Source organism: Pelodiscus sinensis, chromosome 19 (genome assembly GCF_049634645.1).
Source record: "Pelodiscus sinensis isolate JC-2024 chromosome 19, ASM4963464v1, whole genome shotgun sequence".
Classification (NCBI taxonomy): domain Eukaryota; kingdom Metazoa; phylum Chordata; order Testudines; family Trionychidae; genus Pelodiscus; species Pelodiscus sinensis.
In genome coordinates this window covers 2174183-2196334 of record NC_134729.1, presented here as the reverse complement: position 1 = coordinate 2196334, position 22152 = coordinate 2174183, and the positions used below count along the sequence as shown (strand labels likewise).

The 22152-nt window shown below is 54.4% G+C and overlaps 1 protein-coding gene across 3 annotated transcripts; it reads left to right on the top strand.

Annotated features, from left to right (window-relative positions):
- The first annotated feature begins 9794 nt into the window (after nt 1–9794).
- On the top strand, nt 9795–22056 carry LETMD1 (LETM1 domain containing 1). Of its 3 annotated transcripts, none has more exons than XM_075901699.1 (9): nt 9795–9953; nt 11657–11808; nt 13552–13667; nt 14459–14541; nt 15873–16059; nt 16910–17011; nt 17372–17524; nt 18413–18509; nt 20767–22056. In XM_075901699.1, the coding sequence occupies exons 1-9, from the start codon at nt 9832–9834 to the stop codon at nt 20835–20837; spliced, it is 1083 nt and encodes a 360-aa protein (XP_075757814.1). In that variant the 5' UTR covers nt 9795–9831; the 3' UTR covers nt 20838–22056. The 3 variants fall into 3 exon arrangements, with proteins under 3 accessions (XP_075757814.1, XP_025043960.1, XP_025043961.1); XM_025188175.2 differs by lacking the exon at nt 9795–9953 and adding an exon at nt 10532–10798; XM_025188176.2 differs by lacking the exon at nt 9795–9953 and adding an exon at nt 10535–10837.
- The last annotated feature ends 96 nt before the right edge of the window (nt 22057–22152 follow it).

The window sequence follows — 22152 nt, the reverse complement described above, 5'->3', positions numbered from 1 at the left end:
ACAATGGTGCAGAGTTAAAGTCAAGGTGACAACGCCACTTCCTGAAAACAGTGCTACCAGACCAAAGGATCTGTGCAAGACCAGCACAGATTGGCTATGTCTACACTCGAGGCTTTTTGCGTGAGAAATATGCAAATGAGGCTAAGCGTGGCATATTGCCGAGCCTCATTTGCATACCTAATGAGCCGCCGTTTTGCAGAAGAGGCTCTTGCGCCACAAGGAGCTGTCTACACTGCCCCTTCTTGTGCAAGAAAACCCCTCTTGCGCAACACCGTTGTTCCTGAAAATAATCAGCGTAGCGGCGTTGCACAAGAGGGGTTTTCTTGCGCAAGAAGGGGCGGTGGAGACAGCTCCTTGTGGCGCAAGAGCCTCTTCTGTAAAAATGGCGGCTCATTAGGTATGCAAATGAGGCTCGGCGATATTCCATGCTTATCCTCATTTGCATATGTCTCACGCAAGAAGCTGCGAGTGTAGACATAGCCTATATCTCATATGAGAAAAGCAGGGCCTGTCCATCAAGGGACGTAGGCGTTTGGTGTATAAGGTCTAGTTAGTATTTGCATAGTACCAATCCTTGTGCGACTGCATTCAGCCGTCCGCTTTATTCGCAGTAGGGAACTGTGAGGAAGTGGGGAGTTTTGGGGGCTCCAAAGGGGGGGCATTCAGTGCCTGGATGTTGCTGGTTTAATGTGACAAGGAGGAGGGAGTTTGTTGTTTCAGAGAACAGCCCAGACCTGGAGCTCCTCATCCGGGTGAGGAAGAACAAGCTGCACCCGGGGGCCCTGTGTCCCCTGGTCACCCACCGACCCTGCTCCGAGGACACAAGTGGTTCCGGCCAGACCATAGACCAGGGGCTGCAGGGGGAAGACCTCGGTGCCCTGCCCAGCTGGTCCCAGCGAGGGGGGGACATTGGACGGAGGAGAGGGAAGGGGAGAGGAGAGGGGTTACTTGGAGAGAGACACTGGACAGGGGAGGGGCTGTCGCTGGGGATATTGGAGGCTCTGCTGGGAGACTGTTGGGCTGTTCGGGACAGGGAGCAGAGCAGGCCGAGACCACGGGGCTGCAGGGGAGACTGACGTGCTGTGCCGGGGGGCCCAGGCCGACGTGACACGTTGCTGTTCAAAGCTCCATAGACCCTCCTGTCTGGTGCTGGCTGAGAGTCGCTCTGGGCTGGGGAACGGGGGGTGCTATTCCCTCTGGGAGGGGAGACCCTGGGGTCCAGAGGGAGGGGACCCCCCGAAGGGGCTCGCGGCTGGAGGCCCTGAGAGGCGCCGTCCCGGAGGCGGAGGGGCAGCCCCCCAGGTGACAGTGGGCCCCCCGAGAGAGTGTCACCGCACTGGGGTGGCCCCCCTGATTAAGGGCTGTCTCACTGCCGCTGGACTGGAGGGGGCTCCCTGGGAAGGGGCTGCCGCACTGGAGGGGGGGGTCCACCCAGTAGCCAGGGTCCAAGTGTGGGCACCACCTGTGAGCCGTGACATGTGGCAGCAGAGGGTGGTTGGGGTGCACCCTGTGGACAGTTGGCTGCGCAGGCGCAGGGCGGCGTGATGGCCAGAAACAAGCGAGGGTGCTGAAGGAACCAGCGGGGACATGGCCTGTGCCCAGCTCCGTCAGAGCGGCCTGGCATGTCTGTGCGGGGGAGACGGCTGAGCGTGGGGAGCTCAGCTGCTGGAGAATGACCAGTGGGAGCTCCAGGCTCCGGGTCCCAGTGGGGCTCTCGGGATTCCCGGAGAGCCAGGGAGTAGCCGGGGGGAGGGGGGGGAGTCAGTATAGCAGCCTGGAGTCTGTCAGAGCTGACTCCCCAGCCAGTGCAGGGGAGCCCCAATCCGGGCTTTCCCCGGGGGAGCTGGAGCTGGAGCTGCAGGAGCAGAGGCTGGTGGACGGGCAGAGAGAGCGACAGGACCGTGTCCAGCAGCGGAAGCACGAGCTGGAGCTGGAGAAGAGACGGGCCAAGAGGGCCTGCCTGGGGCTAAGTGGGGAAGGGCCCCGCGATGGCGGCTCTGGGGGGAAGCTGGACTCCAAGTTGCTCCCCCCGTGTAAGGCGGGGGATGGCATCACAGCCTGGGAGAGGGCTTGTGACCTGCCCCGGATCCACCCGGCAGACGGCTCCGCAGCCCGACCCCCTGCTGGGCCCAAGGCCAGAGCGACATTCGGCCCGAGGGACGGGATTGAGGCTGAGGACTAGGAGCTGTTCAAACAGGCCTGGCTGCTGAGATGGGAGCTGACCACGAGGTGACCGGACACGGTTCCGGGGCCTGTGCAAGTCCCCTGGTGCCACGTACAAGGAGGGGGCCAACGTGCTGGGGGAATATCTCCACCAGCGGGGAAGGGGGCCGGGGCCACCGCTGCCGAGGGCGTTTACAACCTGGTGGGGCTGGAGCAGCGGTAGGACATTCGCCCCCAGACCCCAAGGCGGGGTTGGCCGGCCGGCGGCCCACAGACCTGCGCAGGGCGGGGGCGCTGGCGGACGAGTTTGTGGCCAGCAGATCAGGGACGGGCGGGAGACTCGCACCAGGGTCTCAGAAGGGGTCACTTGGAGACCCCTCGGAGGTGGGACTCCAGGAAGCCCAGCCCAGGGGGGCCCCAGAATGCCAGGGCAGGACGACCCCCATCATGGGACTTGAGGGACCTGAAATGCAACTTCTGTGGCCAAAAAGGGCCCAAGGTGGCACAATGCCAGAGGGGGAAGGAGATGGCAGCCAGGCAGGGCCCCAGGAGCATCAACTGGCTGGAAGCACACCTGGAGCACTGCATCCCACTGGCCGGGGGGGTGGAGTTAACTGGGCTATGCCAGGAGAGGAGACCGGCAGGGCAGGCCCTCTGGAGAGGGCGAGGCACCAGCCCCAGAGCGGCCGTACTCCATCCGCCAGGTGCGTGTGGGTCAGGCCCCAGGGAACAATCGTCACGTCATCCCCATTGAGGAAGGAGCATCCAGGGATTCTGGATACGGGGGTGGAGGTGACACTGGCACAGCTTGAGGTGGTGGACCCAGACCAGCTGGTGTCCGATACTGACCTGACCCTGAGTGGAGTGTTCAGCCCCCCGGTTACAGTGCCTGTAGCAAGGATACACCTGAAATGGGGGCCCAAGGAGGTAGGGGTGCATGTTCAGCTGCCCATGGCGGTGCTAATGGATAACGATCTGGAGGACTGGCCGAAGAACACGCCCAATACCCTGGGCCTAACCTGAGCCAGAGTCAGCGAGGGGTGCAGGACCTCCTAGAAGTGGGGGGGGGGGGAGGGAGGGAGCACTGAGGGTAGGGCTGGACAGTGGCAGCCTGGAGCCTCTAGCCCAGGGTAGGGAAACTGAGGCACATCCCTCCGGGGTCCTAACCACCAGCCCAGCAGTGGCGTTCCAAATGGAGCTGCACAGGGATCCCTCTTTAGAGAAGCTGAGGGCCCTGGCTGCCCAGGGCAGTGCCGGGTCCCTGTGGGAGGACCACAGGGAGAGACTCCTGTGGGAGAAGGGATTCCTGGACCGGGAATGGACTGGCCCGGGGCAAACTGAATCTTGGGAGGTGAGGGGCAGCTGGTGGCGCCCCGGAGGTCCCACCATGGGCTGCTGTACCTGGCCCATGATAGCCCCTTTCTGGGGCACCAAGGAGTCCGGCTGCTGCAGAACTTTTCCTGGCCCGGGGCCTCTGACGCTACCCACCAGTATTGCATGACCTGCGACTCCTGCCCGAGGGTGGGGAAAGCCCAGACAAGCGTAAAGCACCTTTGCGGCCCCTGCCCATCATAGAGGAGCCTTTCCAGAAGGCGGTGATGGATCTAGTGGGACCCCTGAGCAGGGCAACCCGGACGGGGAAGAAATACATCCTGGGGGTGGTAGATTTTGCTACTCGCTTCCCAACGGCTGTGGCTTGCCCTCTGTTGAGGCAGACAGTGGCTGCTGGCCATTTTCAGCAGGGTGGGATTCCCCGAGGAGGTCCTTACAGACCATAGTCCAACTTCATGTTGGCCCTTTCTAGTGTTGGTGGGAGAAATGCGGGCTCCAGAACACCTGGGCCTCAGCGTATCACCCCCAGTCCAATGGGCTGGTGGGGAGGTTCCATGGGACACTGGAGCAAATGCTGAAAACCTTTATAGACCAGCATCTGCAAGACTGGGACAAGTACTTACCCCATCAGCTGTTTGCAGACAGGGAAGTGCCCCAGAAATCCACGGGGTTCTCCCTGTTCGTGTTGCTGTACGGGAGAAGGGTGAGGGGCCCCCTAGACCTGATGAGGGGTGCATGGGAGGGGAAGGCCACTCCGGACAGCGAGTCAGTGGTGGAGTATGTCCTTTACCTGGTGAAAGGGTAACTGGTTAACCAGTTACCCAGTAAGCACGAAGACCCAGGAAAGGCATTTCCTTCCCTTGTCTCTTATACCCGTAGCCCATGGACTGACCCTCTGAATTAAGGATAACTTACCGAGCTCACAGATTGGAGAACTGTGGTCCATAATATATTTCTTAGTCATAATGCAGAAGCGGTGTTTTCCTCTTACCCTGCTCTCCTGGGACACAGTAGCGGAGTTCTCTCTGCTGTTGTCTTTATACGGCCCTCTGATAAGATAAGGGTACTTCAGACTTGCCCAGGAATTGGCTGGCACTGGGCAAAGTTGGTTGAAAGAAGCTTAAGAAACCCATTGGCATGCTGTTTTCCAAACCAATTAACCCTGGTGTGTTCTTATCGCTGTGAAAATAACAGACCGCACTGTAATTAACGGATAATTAATTGGATCTCAGAAACCTTGGCCCTTTCTAAACAAGCGCATTCAGTCGGAAGGTAAAAGCATGATAGACTCATTAAAAAAGGGACAGAGAATATCTGATCGCCTCTATCTATATAAGTCCCTGGTGCACAACATCTTGAATACGGCACACAGATGTGGTCACCACATCTCCAAAAAGATCTCGTGGCATTGGAAAAGGTTCAGAAAAGGGCAACACAGATGTCGAGAGCTTTGGAACGGCTGCCCTATGAAGAGAGATTAAAAAGACGGGGACTTTTCAGCTTAGGAAAGAGGCGACGAAGGGGGGAGATGATCGAGGTCTATAAAACCATGACAGGTGTGGAGAAAGCGAGTGAGGAAAAGTGACTGACTTGTTTCCATCATATGATGAGTCTCGCATGCTTTTACCTTAGGAATGAAGGTGCTGGCTTGGAAAGGGCTGCGTGATGACACTCAGAAAGCCAAGCAGAGGTACGGTCTCTAGTTCAGTGAGCTCGGGATCTACTGGTAGATCTTAGAGCCCCTGGCAAGTGATCCTGACTGGTTCGGCCAAGAGGCTATCAAGTACCCGCACTTCAACTGCCCCTCCCCCCAGGGGTGTGCCTCTCCTGCCCTTTGGCTTAGCACTTGCCCCCTTCCAGGTGCCTCCTGCTTGCTGTGCAGAGCAGGGAAGGGAGAGGAGGGGTGCTGATGTCCCCCTCTCCCATCCTGTATTCTGTCTCCACAGAACGAAGGGCAGGGCACAACAGGGCTTGGGATGCAGGGAGTTTGCTGGCTGCTTTGGAGAGTGGTGCAGGGCCCTGGCAAGGGTGAGCCTGCCTTAGCCAGGAGCCACCTGAGGTAAGCAGTGCCCGTCTGGAGCCAGCGCCAAACCCCTGCTCCAGTCATGTACCCCCTGTTGCCCACCAACCCCCTGCCTTAGCCCTGAGCCCTCTGGACCTAAACTCCCTGACAAAGCTGTACCCTGAACCCCTCCTGCAGCCCACCCCCTGCCCCAGGCTCAGTTCAGAGCCCCTCTCACATTCCAAATCCCTTAACCCAAGACCAGAGCCTGCACCTGACCCCTCTGTCCCTGCCTGGTGAAAGGGAGGAAGGATGGAGGAAGGAGGATGGAGTCACCAGGGGACAGTGCCTCAGAGAAGGGGCAAAAAGGAGGCAGGACAAGGGTATTTGCATCGAGGTAGATCCTGGATTGCACTTAAATTCAAAAAGTGATCTGGTGTTTAAAAAGGTTGGAGATCCCTGCTCTAGTTAGATTGGCTTGCCAGAGCTATCACAGGCTACGTCTAGATGGGCATGATTTTCCGGAAATGCTTTTAACGGAAAAGTTTTCCATTTAAAAGCATTTTCGGAACAGAGCATCTAGATTGGCAGGACGCTTTTCCACAAAAGCACTTTTTGCAGAAAAGCGTCCGTGGCCAATCTAGACGCGCTTTTCTGCAAAAAAGCCCCGATCGCCATTTTCGCGATCTGGGCTTTTATGCGGAAAACAAATCTGAGCTGTCTACACTGGCCCTTTTGCGCAAAAGTTTTGCGTAAAAGGACTTTTGCCTGAACGGGAGCAGCATAGTATTTCCGCAAAAAGCACTGATTTCTTACAGTAGGAAGTCAGTGCTTTTGCGGAAATTCAAGCGGCCAGTATAGACAGCTGGCAAGTTTTTCCGGAAAAGTGGCTGATTTTCCAGAAAAACTGGCCAGTCTAGACACAGCCACAGTGTAGGAAAGAGAACACGCAGCCTTAAAACGCAGAGTCAGAAAGCCGCGGGACAAGGGACCCTGACCCAGAGACAGATGATGGCTGGAGACCTGACCGGGAGATCCTGGAATAGTCGACGAAAGGGGGGGGGGTGTGAGCACACGCACTTACTCTGAACCTGCCACATCTGGCTCGGATACTGATTCCCTTCTGTGACCATGGACACGCTATTTCACCTCTCTGCCTTATAAAATGGGGAGAACAGCGGCTAACTTCGTCAGAAGTCTGTGAATTGCTTAGGGAATGTAAAGCTCACTGAAAATTTTAAAAAAAATGCCACTGAAGTGCTAATTAATTGTTAGTTAGAATATCCCAGAACAATTCAAACCGACAACACCACTTCCTGAAAACAGTGCTAACAGACCAAAGGGTCTTGTGCAAGACCGGCACAGTGTGTCTCATTTGAGAAAAGCAGGGCCTGTCCATCAAGGGACGTAGGCGTTTGGTGTATAAGATATACAGCTGGTATTTGCATAGTACCCATTGCAGGCTAGGCCCTGGTGCCACTGCATTCAGCCATCCGCTTTATTCACACTAGAGAACAAGAGGAAAAAAACCCACATCTAAAGAGAGTTGAGGTAACCAAGGAGACCAGGCAGAAACAAGGAAAGAGATGGAGAGGGACTCCATGAGTTCTTCGGACAGGAAGAAGAACTCATGGAGAACGGAGGAGAATGTTTCACAGGTGGGTTAGGAATTGTTAGGAGGAGGAAAGATCTTGGAAGTCTCAAAAATTCCTGGAGATATTATTTAGCTCAGCAGTTTTTACAGTATCACACCCAGGGCCACTAGAGAAGAGTCTCACATTCTTATGTGGCCCACGGATATGAAAGGGTAACCATTTAACTAGTTATTCAGTAAGAATCACCATTACTGGGTGATGCCTACCAGGTAATAAGAACATAAGAAAATAAGAATGGACGTACTGGGTCAGACCAAAGGTCCATCTAGCCCAGTAGCCTGTCTGCTGACGGTGGCCAGCACCAGGTGCCCCAGAAAGGGTGGACCGAAGACAATGATCAAGCGATTTGTCTTGTGCCATCCATCTCCAGCCTCTGACAAACAGAGGCCAGGGACACCATTTTATCCCCTGGCTAATAGCCTTTTATGGACCTAACCTCCATGAAATGATCTAGCTTCTCTTTAAACTGTTATATTCCTAGCCTTCACCGCCTCCTCTGACAAGGAGTTCCACAGGTTGACTACACAGTTAATCAGCTCTTGGGAGCAGACCCCCGGCCACAGCTTGCTGATGGTAGAGGGTTGCTTGAGCCCCACTGGCCCCGTTGCATAGTGGGCTGGGGCAGGAGCCAGTAGCCCCGCACAGACTTGGGAGCCCCGGGCTGGGTTAGTGGAGGCGGCGGCAGCCCCACATTGTGCTTAATCGATTAATTGGTAAAAATCTAAGGTTTAACCAGTTAACTGATTAAACGTGATTTTACATCCCTGGTGTGGACACAGGGTGAACGGACTGTTCACAGGTGTGAAAAACTGGGACACTTTTTTTGGGTGGGGTCGGTAGAGTCACATATGTAAGTCAAAGCCCCTAATATCAGGATGTCTGGTTACCCAACGTGTGTGACAGAACTTACCTTTTGAAGTCAGGGGAATGATGTATAAAGATGCTGCTAAAGACATCCAGTTCCTTCAGGGACTAACCCCGCCCCCAGCTCCCTGCCCCAGTAGCCTCAGGTTGCACAGGCATAAATCTTGACTTATCTTTTGGCATGGCTGGCTGTATACGTGCTGGCAAAGTGCGAAGAGGACAGATACCTTTGGTCTCCACAGTCCTAGGAGTGCATTTACACAAGGCTTGAAGTGCACGTAGGACACGTTCCACAACATTCAAGAGACAGGCCAGCTACATTATGGGCACTACAGCTGCACAGTGTCAGTGCGGCACATATGCCACTGTAATGCCGTCACATGGATGTTTCCTGTAATGATGGAAGGAGAGTTTCTCCTGGAGCAGCAGTGCCTAGATTGACGGAAGTTGGCAAGTCAGTAAAGCTGCATGGCTGGCGATGCGGGGTGGCAAGCGGGATACAGGAGGGCCCAGAGCCTCCCAATCCTTGCACAGGCATGAGGCTCTCACTGCCCGTTAGGCAGATACTGGTTCTTCCCCAGGGGGCCGCGAAGCAAAGCGATGGGCACGGCACTCAGTGGCTATGACTACACAGCCCCTTCTTGTGCAAGTAAAACCCTCTTGTGCAATGCTGCTACGCCGATTATTTTCAGGAAGAGCGGCTCCTGCCCAAGAGGGTTTTCTTGCACGAGAAGGGGCAGTGCAGACAGCTCCTTCTGGCGCAAGAGCCTCTTCTGCAAAAATGGCAGCTCATTAGGTATGCAAATGAGGCTCAGCGATATTCCACACTTAGCCTCATTTGCATATTTCTGGAGCAAGAAGCCGCAGCTACGTCTAGACTGGCATGATTTTCCGCAAATGCTTTTAACGGAAAAGTTTTTCTGTTAAAAGCATTTGCGGAAAAGAGTGTCTAGCTTGGCACGGACGCTTTTCTGCAAAAGTACTTTTTGCGAAAAAGCGTCCGTGCTAATCTCGACGCGGTTTTGTGCAAGAAAGCCCCGATCGCCATTTTCGCCATCGGGGCTTTTTTGCGCACAACAGTTTTCAGCTGTCTACACTGGCCCTTTTGCGCAAAAGGATTTCCGGAAAAGGGGTTTTGCCCAAACGGGAGCAGCCTAGCATTGGCGCAAGAAGCGCTGATTTCAGACAGTAGAAAGTCAGTGCTTTTGCGCAAAATCAAGTGGCCAGTGTAGACAGCTGGCAAGTTTTTCCGCAAAAGCACCCACTTTTGCGGAAAAGCTTGCCAGTCTAGACACAGCCTGTGAGTGTAGACATGGCCAGTGGGGGCAGGATTTGCTGTAGCAGGAGCCACATGCACTAGAGGGGGCCTGGCTCATGCTTCCTCTGCCTTGGGAGGGGATAAGGGCCAATGTACCTCCCCCATCCCTGTAGGGGGTGACTTGCCTAATAAGAGGGGGTGAGGCCTGGCCTGGCTATTTGCCCCTCCCCTGCTGGGGCACATGGCTGCCACCCCTACCCCCCGGCTGGGGAGGGGGCCTGCAGCAGGGAGGGTGGCTCAGCCCCAGCTTCCGCTTTCCTCCAGCTCCCTCCCCCTCTGTGTGGGTGGGGGAGGGGGGTGGAGAAGGCTCCCTATCCCTCACTTCCGCCTATAGTCACGTGTTCTGGCGGCACGCCCGCCTATAGTCACGTGGAAGCCGATGGGCGGGGCGGCCCCGCCTTGTAGGAGATTCCAGCCAATCAGCTCTCGGGCCTGCCCCGCCGCGCGGTAACCTTTGCCCTTTGGCCCTTAGGGATGACCTTTGCGCTGTTGCCAAGATGGCGCTGTCCAGACTGGGCTGTTGCCGGGGGGGTCTGCCCGGGGGGCTCCTGGGCCTCGGGCCCGTCCCCGCCACCGGCCTGCGCCGCCCCGAGCCGGGCCCCGCCTGGAGGGCGCTGAGGTGCGTTCGGCGGGGCCGGAACCCCCCCCCCCCACGGGCCGTTGGCCCCTCCCCCCTCAGCGTCCCGCGGGCAGGGGGAGTGTCCGTTGGCCCCGCCCCTCGCTACCTGTTGTGGCCGTTGACCCCTCCCCCCGTCTCCTGGCTGTCTCCATGGTGACGGCTTAGCTGTGCCGCCAACGGGCCCTCCCCCCTCTGCACCCCGCCTCCCAGTGCCCGCCCTGCCCCTCCCCCTCTGCACCCGCCCAGTGCCCGCCCTGCCCCTCCCCCTCTGCATCCCCCCAGTGCCAGCCCTGCCCCTCCCCCCCGAACCCGCCCAGTGCCCGCCCTGCCCCTCCCCCTCTGCATCCCCCCAGTGCCAGCCCTGCCCCTCCCCCCCGAACCCGCCCAGTGCCAGCCCTGCCCCTCCCCCTCTGCATCCCCCCAGTGCCAGCCCTGCCCCTCCCCCCCGAACCCGCCCAGTGCCCGCCCTGCCCCTCCCCCTCTGCACCCCCCAGTGCCCCTCGACCCTCCCCCCTCTGCACCTCCCAGTGCCAACCCTGCCCCTCCCCCCTCTGCATTGCCCCCCGTGCCAGCCCTGAGCCTCCCCCAGTGCCCCTCGGCCCTCCCCCAGTGCCAGCTATGCCCATTGGCAGTTCTCTCTGCCCCCAGCCTGCCCCCGATAGCCATGCTGTCTGTCTCTGCCCTGGTGCCAGCCATTCCCATCAGCCCTTCCCCCTCTGGACCCAGTCCCTCTATGACAGCCGTGCCCACTGGCCCTTTCCCTCCATGCGGACAGCCCCACGTTGTCAGCTCAGCTGTACCTGCTGCCTTCGTCCACCTGCGCCCACCGTGCCAGGCTGGCTGTGGTAGTTGGCTCCCCATTTCCTAGAGGACCCTTGTTGCCAGTTGAGTTGTGCTCACTGGCTCCTGCCTTTTCACATCAGCCGTGCGGGTTTACTACCTTGGGATTGGGTTGTGGTGCTAGGGGAGGGTTTGGCAGCTGATACCGTCTGAATCTTTGGATTGCAGGCTTTTTTCCAGATGGTTTCGGGGGTGACTGCTTCTTGCTTGGCTGCATCTCCCTGCTGCTGCTGGGTGCTCATTAGCTGGCATCACGTAGCTCAGGCCTACTTGGTGGAGAGGGGCACCTCAGCCAACACACTTAGAAGCTACTGACGCTTCATGTGACTCTCTTGTAACGATTTCTTTAGGAGACTATTTGGTTTCCATTCCACTCACAATGGACCGAACCAGTCTCTCGCTCACACTGGTGTAAATCAGAAGCATCTGCTTATTTCGGTTGGCCCTGCAGAGGCCAAGACTGCTCTAGAAGAGTTGGACTCATAGCAGAATTGTGAGCTAAGATGCAATTATGGGGCTAAATTCTGTCCTCAGTTGCACAAATGCAACAAGAGTGACTCTGAAGGCGGTGGCGCACAGGTTCACCTGAGAACAGAATTTGGCCCACAGATTCTTTGTTACCGGTGCCCATCAAAAATGCAATCCCTATAGTGTTTTGTCCTGTTTTCCTCACTGTGAGACTGGGGGGTGGTTGTTGCTTTTTTGGCACCGTTACTGAGGCTTTACATCAGATGACTTCAGCTCAAGCCTACATCCCCACAGGGCTTTGCTAGAGGACATGTACTTTTCTCTTTACAGCTTCAGGGTAGAGAAAGATCACTTGGTTCCTTTAAGATTTTTCTGCAAGTTACTTTTTGTTGCAGGCACCCAGCATGCTGCCTCTCTTCAAAGACAAACCCCAAAGCTCTCCTCGCTGCTGTCATGTCACAATTCAAATATGCCAATGGGAAATACGAGAGCTTTTTGGAAAGGACCTTCCCCCGCTTCTACTTATTGTATTCAACTTTTATGAAAGGTAGGTTTTGATGGGGGAAATAGTTTCTTTTACTGGTTATAGAAAAGGTTGACTGATTTTAGCCTATTTTTTTGTTAGCTAAAGGACACTGTATGACTAAAAATCATTTTATATTTTTCTGTCTTTTATGAATAATCCTTTTAGGGTGTCTTTTTTTTCCCCCAAAGCCAAGTTCCTTAAGCATTTGAAAGGCTGAGCCTTCAACATAACATTTTCTTATCACTTGTGATGGATCTTGGCTTTTTGTACATTTCATTCAGCTTGGACAAAAAAAATAGACAAACTAGTTTCACTCTTCAGAGAAGTAGCTGAGTTACTCTAATTAGAAGTTGAAGCAAAAAAAAATTTAAATGGGTAATAAAGCACATTGTTTGTTACTTTCACTGTTAAAAATTTACAGAGGTTGTGGTAGATTTTTTCATTACTGACAAGTTTTAAATCAAGATTGGATATTTTCTGAAAGACATGCTCTAGTTCAAATGAGTTAATTCAAGGAAATCCTATGGCTGCTGTTATAGAAGATGATCACAAATAGCCTCCTTCTGGGGGCTTATCTATAATGCTATTTGTATAGGCTGGACCAGCTTCCTGGGACTCGATATTAACTGTGAGATTTAAAGGTTTCTTGTATATCCAAGCAAGAGGGGGATAGGGAGACACCCTTCCCTGAAAAAAGGTCATTTTAGTCACCCTGTTGTTAAAAGAATAAAGCAGGAATAGAAAGGTTTGGTGATTGGCTACTCATGACAATTCCATATGGGGAAGAGCAAAAAGGCTCCCATTATGTAGAGAGCAGACAGATAAAAACTGACATAAAATGGATAAAAGATAGGGTTATTTAGTCTCACTACAAGACCAAGGGCTCATCCTCTGTACCTGAAAAGCAATGGATTTAAAATCAATACTTTTAATTCTTTTGAAAACAAATGCTTCATAAAATGCACAATGAACTTGTGTAAGTCATTGCTGTTAACTGACCCAAGCCAAGAGCTTTGTAAGATTCAGAAAAAAAGAATTCACTGTTCATATAGAAAACTAATGCCCACTGTTCTAGGGTGAATGTGTAGAGGGGCTTTTTCAACAGAACAAAGAGACAGATTCTTAGACACGTTTAATAAATCTTGCCCGTAAGGGAGGTTAGCCCTCATGTTCTAGTACAGAGGCAGAAACTTCTCTGATGCATAAATTCTTAATGCACAAGTGTCCATTCTGTGAGTTTTATACCTTCCTCTGCCATCAGCTGACACGGGAACAGTCCAGAGTGGATAGACCTTCGGTTTGATGTGCTCTGGCACTTTGGTTTGATTTGAAGTCAGAATTCTATGTGTAGAGGAAATAAGTAATCGTGTACACTACCTCTCCCCCCACCCCCCATACACTGCCAAATTTTGTCATACAACCTGAGAAGGTGCTACTAAAGGTTTTGGATCAGTCAGGCAAACTGGTCTCTCATTCTGTAGATGGCTGCAAACATTGGAAGAGCTGCTGACATTTTGATGGCTTGGGTTAATCTACATTTTCCAGCCTCAGTTCTCGTTCCACTCTCAGCCTCTATGTTAGAAGCTGTTCTCCACACAAAGTTATATCAGACAATGTACGATGTATCCACTTGTGCTGTACGTCACCGGGCCATTCACTAGCCAAATGAAATAAAGATGTGAAGGCTTCTGAAGGGCATTGTCCATGGACCTCTGAAGTAGAGCACAACTGCAGGCCTGAAAGTAACACCTGCATTCTGTACAGGATTTCGGACACTGTTTTCAGAAGCAAAAGAAATAAGAAGAATAAAGTTAAACATGTCTCTTCAAAAGATCGATTTTCATCAGCTTCCCTACAGAGAGATGGAAAGACTAAGACAGGTGGGGTTCACCTTTCAGGCTCCTGTTTCGTGCTCGGGTTTATACACGTTACACTGCATTTCTCAGAACTGACCAAACGTTTTACTACATTCTCCCACGCAACTGGCACGCTTGTGCTAGCGACTTTCATGCCCCTGGGATTCCAGGCCTGAACGGTGGCTCCACTGTTGCCATTGAGTCGCGTCTCTCTTCTTTCTGTGAAGGGAGGAATCAAGGCTCACCAGCGCTGAGCAATCTGCGGCCTATTGGAGTTCTGTGTGTGACCATGATGCGTTTTGTTTACCGTTGCCCACATGCAAGTTGCCAGATTCCTTTGTTTCAATCAGCAATGTTTCTTTTCCTACCGCTATTACGCATGTGAAACGCACGTAAAACAAGGGCACGTGAAGTGAGGTGTGTGCTGATTGTACGTAACCTTGGCTGTGAGCGCGCGCACTCCCAGTGCATCCAATCACAGCACTGCTACGGTTCAGTTAGCACACCCTGCAAATTCTAGGTACGCAAGTTAGTAAAACTGCCCCAATCCTGGGAGACCACGTTGGGTATGACAATCGTGCGGCTCCGCTCGCTAGCCTAGGTTGCCCATTGCCGAGATACAGACTTTAAAACACCCCGATTGAAAAGCCATCACTCTGACTTGGCTATTTTAGCCTATAACGTTGCTGCCACTTAAGAGCATTTCTTGTGAAGAGCAGGGTTCGAATGGTGCTGGCCCATCTCCGATCGGGTCTGTTTAACATTGCTGTAGCTGGCGTTCTGTGCATAACCGTGTTGTTTTAACTTTTGCTCAGTTTCGCAGGGATCTGATCAAGGCCATTCCTATTGGGCTTCTCTCCATTCCACCTTTCGCCAACTACTTGGTCTTTGTGCTGATGTGAGTACGTCCTGTACGGAACCTTTAAACCATTGGGGACCAGCCTGTCGCCGAGTCCTGGCCCTGAACAGTGACCATGCAGAGGCTGAGAAAGTAACGGGAGCGATTAGTGAGCAGAACTGCTCTTTTTCTTGGGGCTCCTTTCTTCTCTTGTGTCTCAGCTGACACATGTACTGTTCCTGGCTGTCTGATGAGAGGCTGTATTACAGAGCAGCTGTCTTTGTTCCTCTGAAAACTATTTTTGCAGTAGTTAAAGCTACATTGATATTCATGGAAAATGTTTGAGCCTGATTTTTTTTTTCCTGATGTAGTTCTTCAGTTGTTTGTCTAAACCGAGGAAACACAAGAGGAAAACCTCATTAACTTGTTCATCTGCAGACAACTCATCACCCAGACAGTATGAGCTAGACGGAATCTGTTTTCTACCAGAACAGATTTCTCCCTTCTGTACAGATTAGAGTTCCCATTTCTGTACTAACCTCTGTAAAAATCCAGTGCCTTGGCCCTCCTGGGACATTGCACTCACTACATTAGTGCATGTTCTGGGGCAGCATTGATTTTTGTCTGAAGAGATTTCTGCTGCATTCTAGTTCTCTCCAGTAGTCATTAGTTCCTTCCTTCTAACCCTAGGAGCAGTGGAGACTTTATATTTATTGGCATTTATGTGATGCTCATCGCTACAGCATGTGAGCACGTCTTTACACGCCGTCCGGCAGACCCTTGGCTGTAGGGCCTCTTCACATGTGTCTAGACCAGCTGACATTTTTTCCCCAGCTACTCCCCCTCCCCAACTGCCTTGAATGCCTCTCCTGCTATCTAACCTTGCTAATTCCTTGCTGGCTAGACTACATGGTGCTCTGTGGGTCGATGCCACAGTGCAGCCAAGTGACCGATCGTGTCCATAAGATATTAGATAAACAAAGGACTTGCGTTCAGCGAGGTCCCTGCATCATAGGAGCCCTGGAGAGGTTTACACCTGCATGCAAGGCCCTGGGGCACAGCCGAAGTCAGATGGGACCAGGTGGCGCTCATCCCGCTGCTCTTTAACTGGCCAGAGGGGCAAGCTTTTGCTAGTGCGAGGGGCCAAGCATGCACTTCTGTGGAACTCCCAGATCTGGACAGGAGGAGCTGGGAATCAAGCCCTCGTTGGCCACAGCACAGGCAAAGCAGTAGCCACAGGGCCAGGTCCCGGCACGGCTCCTGTCTGACAGGCAGGGCACTGTTGCTTGGCCTGCGACTGCCGAGCGTGAGCCTGTTGGACCATGTGCATCTGCCGTGTCCCTGCCGGTGAAGCGCCATGTGTCACCTCTGGCTGCCCTTTGCTTTCCAAGGTACTTGTTCCCAAGGCAACTGTTGATACGTCATTTCTGGACGCCGAAGCAGCAGTCTGAGTTCCTGAACATTTATCACGGTATGCGCAGAGAGGTGTACCCAGACATAATGGACAGCTTGGAGCAGGTGACTCGCTTTCTAGCCGACCAGAAGCTCCGAAACCAGATGCAAGAGCTCTGCATCAAGGTATGTGCCGCAGGGCTTCCTGGACCCTAGGGGTCGGCTGCTGTAGAACACCGTAACGGCAACTGCTTCGCATCATTCGCTGATCGCCTCACCGGCTGCTGAGTTAGCCTTGACAGGACCTGGGATCAGATTGTGCGCTCCACTGTACTCGATACAAACCACCCCCCACCCCGGGATTTGGCCCATCGTTTTGGAGGGATTTTTTTACATCTGAAATATCAAGTTTGCTAGAATTGATTTCACAGCCAGTGGGCCTAGGACTCCGTCTGTGATGGTGACGGGGATTGGGGCTATGTTCCTGGGCCATCCTTGGTCTCAAATCCTTTTTAAGGACAGCTAGCCTTAGTTTCTTGCCTTCCAAACTTCCTTGGCTTCACTTGCTGTCCCTGGGCAGACAAATCCCTCTGGATTTTCGCTGTTCCAACCCCACCAAAAGGAAACCACCTGGATCTATTCAGCCCTAAGGAAGGAGAGATGAATTTCAAAGGTCCTTACGCAGTAGAAAGGCTGCCTTTGTGTTACCAGCACTCGGGAGCCCAGTTGGGGAGGTGGAAGATGCCTTACAAGTGAGAAGCAAAAAAAGGGTCCCGGTTGCATTGGTCTGGTGAGAGAATGTCAGGGGGTGGGAGGGGTCACCCAGACTTGCTGCTCCAAAGCACTGTCCAAGAAGAGGGGCATTTGTGGGCTGGCCATGCTTGGCATCCCAAGAGAACTAGGTCAGTGACCTGCCTTTTGGGCCAGGAGGGATTTGCAGGGGTCCTGCGGAGACGGCAGTAGATGAGGTCTGATGAATCATTTGCCCATGCGTATCAAGGTCTCTAATCAGAACACCCCAATCTGGCTCTCCAAGGTGCAGGGCGGCTCCCATCCCGAGGTGGCGAAACTCCTGGCTGTGAGAAGCTTGTTTTCGGGACATCCCCTGAGCCTGCAACGGCTGCGCATTTGCCAAGTGGTAAGTGCCTCCCCGCGGAGGCTGCCCGGGCTAGTGGTGAAGGAGCTGGCCCCGTGCTGAGGACGAAGGCAGCGTGGGGCACTCCGAAGGCCACGCAGCATCTCGCTGTGCAGGGCTTCTGTTTGACGCTCCCTTCTGCCCACCGCTTGAAGGCGACCTCAGCACGGCTGAGAGGTTTGGGCAAGGGAGATGCTCTTAGCTGAGAACAACCTCCTCTCCTGTCCTGAGCCTGCAAGGAGGCTCATCGCCCATAGCTCAGCCGAGATCGGAGCCCAGGGCTGCCTTGGCTCTTGTAGCTCTGTGTTGCCCGCTATCCCAGCTGCCTCGCGACTTCCCACTTTTTCCCCCGTCCCGCCTCAGAAAGCCTTGAGCCGCGTCCTGTTCCTGACGCCCCACCTGCCGAGCCTCTTCTTGAGATACCGGCTGCAGAGCCATCTGGTGGAGCTGCAGCACCTGGACCGAGCCTTGCTGAAGCTGGGAGTGAGTGACCTGTCTGAGGAGGAGGTGAAAATGGTGAGCGAGTCCACGCCCTGCGCTGGCTAGCTTAGAAAAACAGGAGGCTCCCAGAATGCTGCTGGGGAGGACTGATACCGTTGGGTTTCGCTCGTGCCTGAGCTCAGAGCCTTGCAGGCCAGTTTCTTGGGGGGAGGCGGGAGGACATGCTGGGAACCAGTCACTGTTTCTCCTGTTCTGCATACACCAAATACATATTGTTGAGGCTCAGAACCCTGCGGATAACTTAGGCCCTGATCCCGTGCTCCTGACAGAAGCTACCGCTGCAATCCAGATCCCAGAGCCAGGACCAGTTTGCTCTGCTGCTTAGCTAGTGCAGGAGAAGAGGGGAAAGTGAGTCAGTTTCAATTGCTCAGCTCCAGAGCTGCCCTGTGAGCCAAGAACTGGCTGAAGGTGCATGTGGGGGGGAGGGGAGGATAGCTATGCTACGCCTGGGCCCCACAAATAAGCCTGCCTGGGCAGAGGGCGGGTTGGAGCCGAGGGCCGGGGTTATACGCGTGTCCTACGGCGGGAAGCGTCTCCCCCGCCATCTCGTGTGAATCTAGAGTGTTAGAGCAGCACAGGGAGGGGGAAGCAGCCACGAGGGGAGGGCCAGAGCAGGGCTGGATGACATGACGGCTCCTCAGTCTCCAGCATACGGTCACGCTAGGGGTGGCAGGAGAGCAGCTGGAACAGGCTGGCAAGTCTAGGCTGTGGGGCTGCTCTAACTTTGACTGGGGCCCAGGGCAGCCCGTGGTTTAAAGCCATTTTTATCCCTTCTTTCCTGGGCTGCACTTCCCTGTTGCCTCAGTCTGGACTGCAGCCCCTTGTGCTCAGCGCTGCCCCGAAACAAGCTCCTGTCTGCACACACCTGCTGTGACGCTTCCTTTTGTCTCCTCTGCCCGTCAGGCTTGTTACGTCCGTGGCCTGAACTCCACCCACCTCAGCCCCTCGGAGTGCCAGAAGTGGCTGAAGCAATGGCTGCAGCTGTCCTGTGAGCTGAAAGGTGAGAGGGGGACGCTCAGCCAGGCGGCCGTCTCCGGGCTGTAAACGGGGCGCTCGTGCGCAGGGAGAATCCCGTCGGGCCGGCCTCTGACCGCGCCTGCAGTTACGCCCCGATCTGTGGAGCCGAAGGGCTTGCTGACTGCCGGCCCGGGAGGGGGCCAGACCTCAGCTCTGAAATTCCTGGGGTCCCTGCAGCCACAGGTTCACATTTCAGCCGCTCTGTTTGGAGGTGGAGCAGCTGAATTGTTCACGCTTAGGAGAGACCTTGACCCTAGCTCGAGGGTCTGGGTGGGTGTTGAGCTGTGAGGGGTTTGGTCTGATGGCCTGAGACAACCCCCCGCCGCCCCATCCCCACTGAAACCCTTTGGCTCGAGAACACCCAGGTCATGCTGGGTTTTAACGGAGGGGAGAGAGATCACACAGCAGCACCCTCCGCGGTGGCTCACACTCCCGAGGGCAGGGACCCGGAGAAGAGAAACTTTCCCACAACTTTCTCAGCATGAGGAGAAAAATCGACAGCTCCCCCTGGGCCGGGCCAGCGCCGTAGCTGCAGCTTCTGGGGTTATTTGGCTGCGATGAGCACTAGAAAGCCCGAGTGGCCAGGCAGCACGCACCCAAGAGCACCGCAGTCTAAATGCGGCATGTTTCAACGCTTGCTGTATCCCGGGGGAACCGGGCCTCCCCCGTTAATGGGTTCAGTCCACGTGGTATAATTCTAACCTCTCAACTAGCTCGAGAGGAGCTGGGCTCTGCCTTAGCTTCCAAAAGCAAGGCTGAACTCCCCCTCCCCCGGGCATGACCTGGGCAGCGCCAGAAGCTTTACTTAAAAGTAAGTTCTGACACATGCCTGCTGGCTATAGACGCATGCTCTGGCCCATGAGGCACGAGAGACTCTCAGCCCACGAGATCTCACCTGGCAGGTGGGAGCTTGCCAGGCCCAGTTACCTGCTGCCATCTTCTCCCTCACAAGCTGTCAGGTTTTGGGGAAGCAGCACTGGAGTTTTAAAGCTTCTAGGAATGGGGCAAAGGGTTTAGGACCCTGCGTTCTGTTGAATCCCAGCTGCCCTAAGGGAAGGGGCTAGGCAGGCTGGCTGCCCTCTGGCTGGAGAGTCGCTCAGACTGGTACAGAAAAGCGTAACGGGTGCTGTCAGCTGGTCCTACAGCAGGGGCCCGGCGTCTACCTCTGGCCTAGATGCTGGGGTGGGGCCTGTAGTTCTCTCAGTGCAGGGTGTATTGCAGCCAGAGGCAACTCTTGCTTTGGCAAACATGCTGGCTGTGTCTAGACTGGCCAGTTTTTCCGGAAAATCAGCCGCTTTTCCGGAAAAACTTGCCAGCTGTCTACACTGGCCGCTTGAATTTCCGCAAAAGCACTGACTTCCTACTGTAAGAAATCAGAGCTTCTTGCGGAAATACTATGCTGCTCCCGTTCAGGCAAAAGTCCCTTTTGGGCAAAGGGGCCAGTGTAGACAGGTCAGATTTGTTTTCCGCAAAAAAGCCCTGATCGTGAAAATGGCGATCGGGGCTTTTTTGCGGAAAAGCGCGTCTAGATTGGCCACAGACGCTTTTCCACAAAAAGTGCTTTTGCGGAAAAGCATCGGTGCCAATCTAGACGCTCTGTTCCAAAAATGCTTTTAACGGAAAACTTTTCCATTAAAAGCATTTCCGGAAAATCATGCCAGTGTAGACGCAGCCGCTGTTTCCTCTGCCGGCTAGCACGAAGCAGGGGTTCAAACGGGTCCTGGGTGTGTGGGCTGGGTCCTGGCTGCAGAACCTGCTCCCCCCCACCTTGGGCCATTCTAGTGTGGAGGCGTTATCCCTTCCTCGTAGGGGCTTTGGTGCTAGGGCGTTGGCCTTGTGCAGACAGTGCTGGCGAAACACGAGGCTGAGCGTCCAGCTGCTGCATTGTTTGTGGGGGACGAATGTCCTACCACCAAGGGGCAAATAGGGTTCCTAACATCACAGGTGCACAATGCAGAGCTGGAGGTCCAAGAACCCTCTCTCTAGACCATCTGTATGCCGCTGTGGCTAGCGGGGGACAGAGCAGCTGCCACAGGGGCCTGCTAACTTCTGCGTCCCACCACTGTCCGTTGGCCAGCCATCCTGGGAGCCTTTACTGTAAACCAAGGATAAAATGGCTGATTCCTTCCACCTCTGGAAATGCCTTCTACTAGGACCGAGGTGCCTGCCAGCAGTAGCAAGCCGGGCACTTCAGAGAGCTGGCTCTGGAGGTGTCCAATGAACATGACTTTGTGTTTCAGATTCAGAGGTCTCGCTCTTGGCGCACAGCATGGTCTTGCTGTCCACCAACTACCTGGGGGCTAAGGAGTGACGGCCGCGTGGCAGGCAAGCACCCGCTTCAACTGTCAACCTGTTTGTAGCGCTGCTGGTGGCAGCAGGGTTGTTTTGTTTGCTGTGCAGGAGGGGGCTGGAATGTAGCAAGGAACTCCTCCTCTGCTGCCCCAGCGCTATCCAGGGCAGCAGCCGAGAGTAAAACCCTTCCTCAGCCCTGCAAGCATCGTTACTTGAGCCACCCGCTTCCCAAGAGCAACAACCTGCTTTGGCTCCTCGACACGATTTCGATTCCATGGGGTTTGCGTCACGCTGACCCCTGCTGGGGGTGGAAGTGACTCGCAGTTCTGGTCCCTGCTGTTCCCTGTCACTTTCCAGAAGGGAGCAGCTGTGTTGGGACACAGCCAGGAGGCTTAGCTTGGCGATAGCCTCTTAAACTATGGCACTTTAAATGTAATCCTGTCCAGCTGAGAGCGCGTCTCCTCTGGATTGGCAGGGTTCCCCCTGGAGGCTACCACTGGTAACGTCCAGCCGTGGGCATTGTCTAGCTAGTTCCTTGTTGCTCCAGCACTTGGAGACCCCGGTCTGGGGCCATGCTCTTTGGTGTTTTTCCCGTTAAGCTGTTATGACTTTATTCACTATGTTGTTTTAGGAATAACATGAATTTGACGAGGCGGCGCTGTGGGCGGAACGCCCTCGCTGCCTGGGACTCAGTACATTACCGTGTCCCTTTGGCCAGTGAGACGTCTTAATGTTGAGCATCTGTGTGTGTGGCTTGTTGCCTTTTGAGTTCCCAGCAGTGCCCCGTTAATGCTCGAACTCTGGCCTTTCCTCTCTGGGAAGAGACTGGCACCTGTTAGACTTGGCCCCTCTAAGTTAGCCTGAGGCGCAGACCAATTCGTATACATGCCCCTTGGTGTCCCTCTCTGGAACCACTGGCCTAGAGCCTGTTGCCATGGAAATAAGTGCTACCCAGCACTGGCTTGTTGAGGGGAGAGTCTCAGCTTCATTCCTGCCCAGTTGGTTTTTAGACCCAAACTTCCTGCCGCGGGAGAGCATTTGGGCGCCAGAATTCGGGCCACAGGAGTTCCATCCCTGTGCGCTTCACCTCACGACAGAGGCTGCAAGTTGAGTTTAAGATGTTTAAAAAGTTACTTTAATGTCTTAAGTTATTTATGGCAGTAAAATGCATGAAACGTTGGTCTTCAGTCTGTGGTACCGTTACGTAAATATTCCATTAAAGACAACAGCTCATGGAAGGGCTCTGGTGCATTTTTAAAACGAGAACCTGTGGAAGCGTCCAGTTAGTCTCCCAGCACTGGGCAACTCTTAAGAGGGTGGAGACTGGAGCCCTG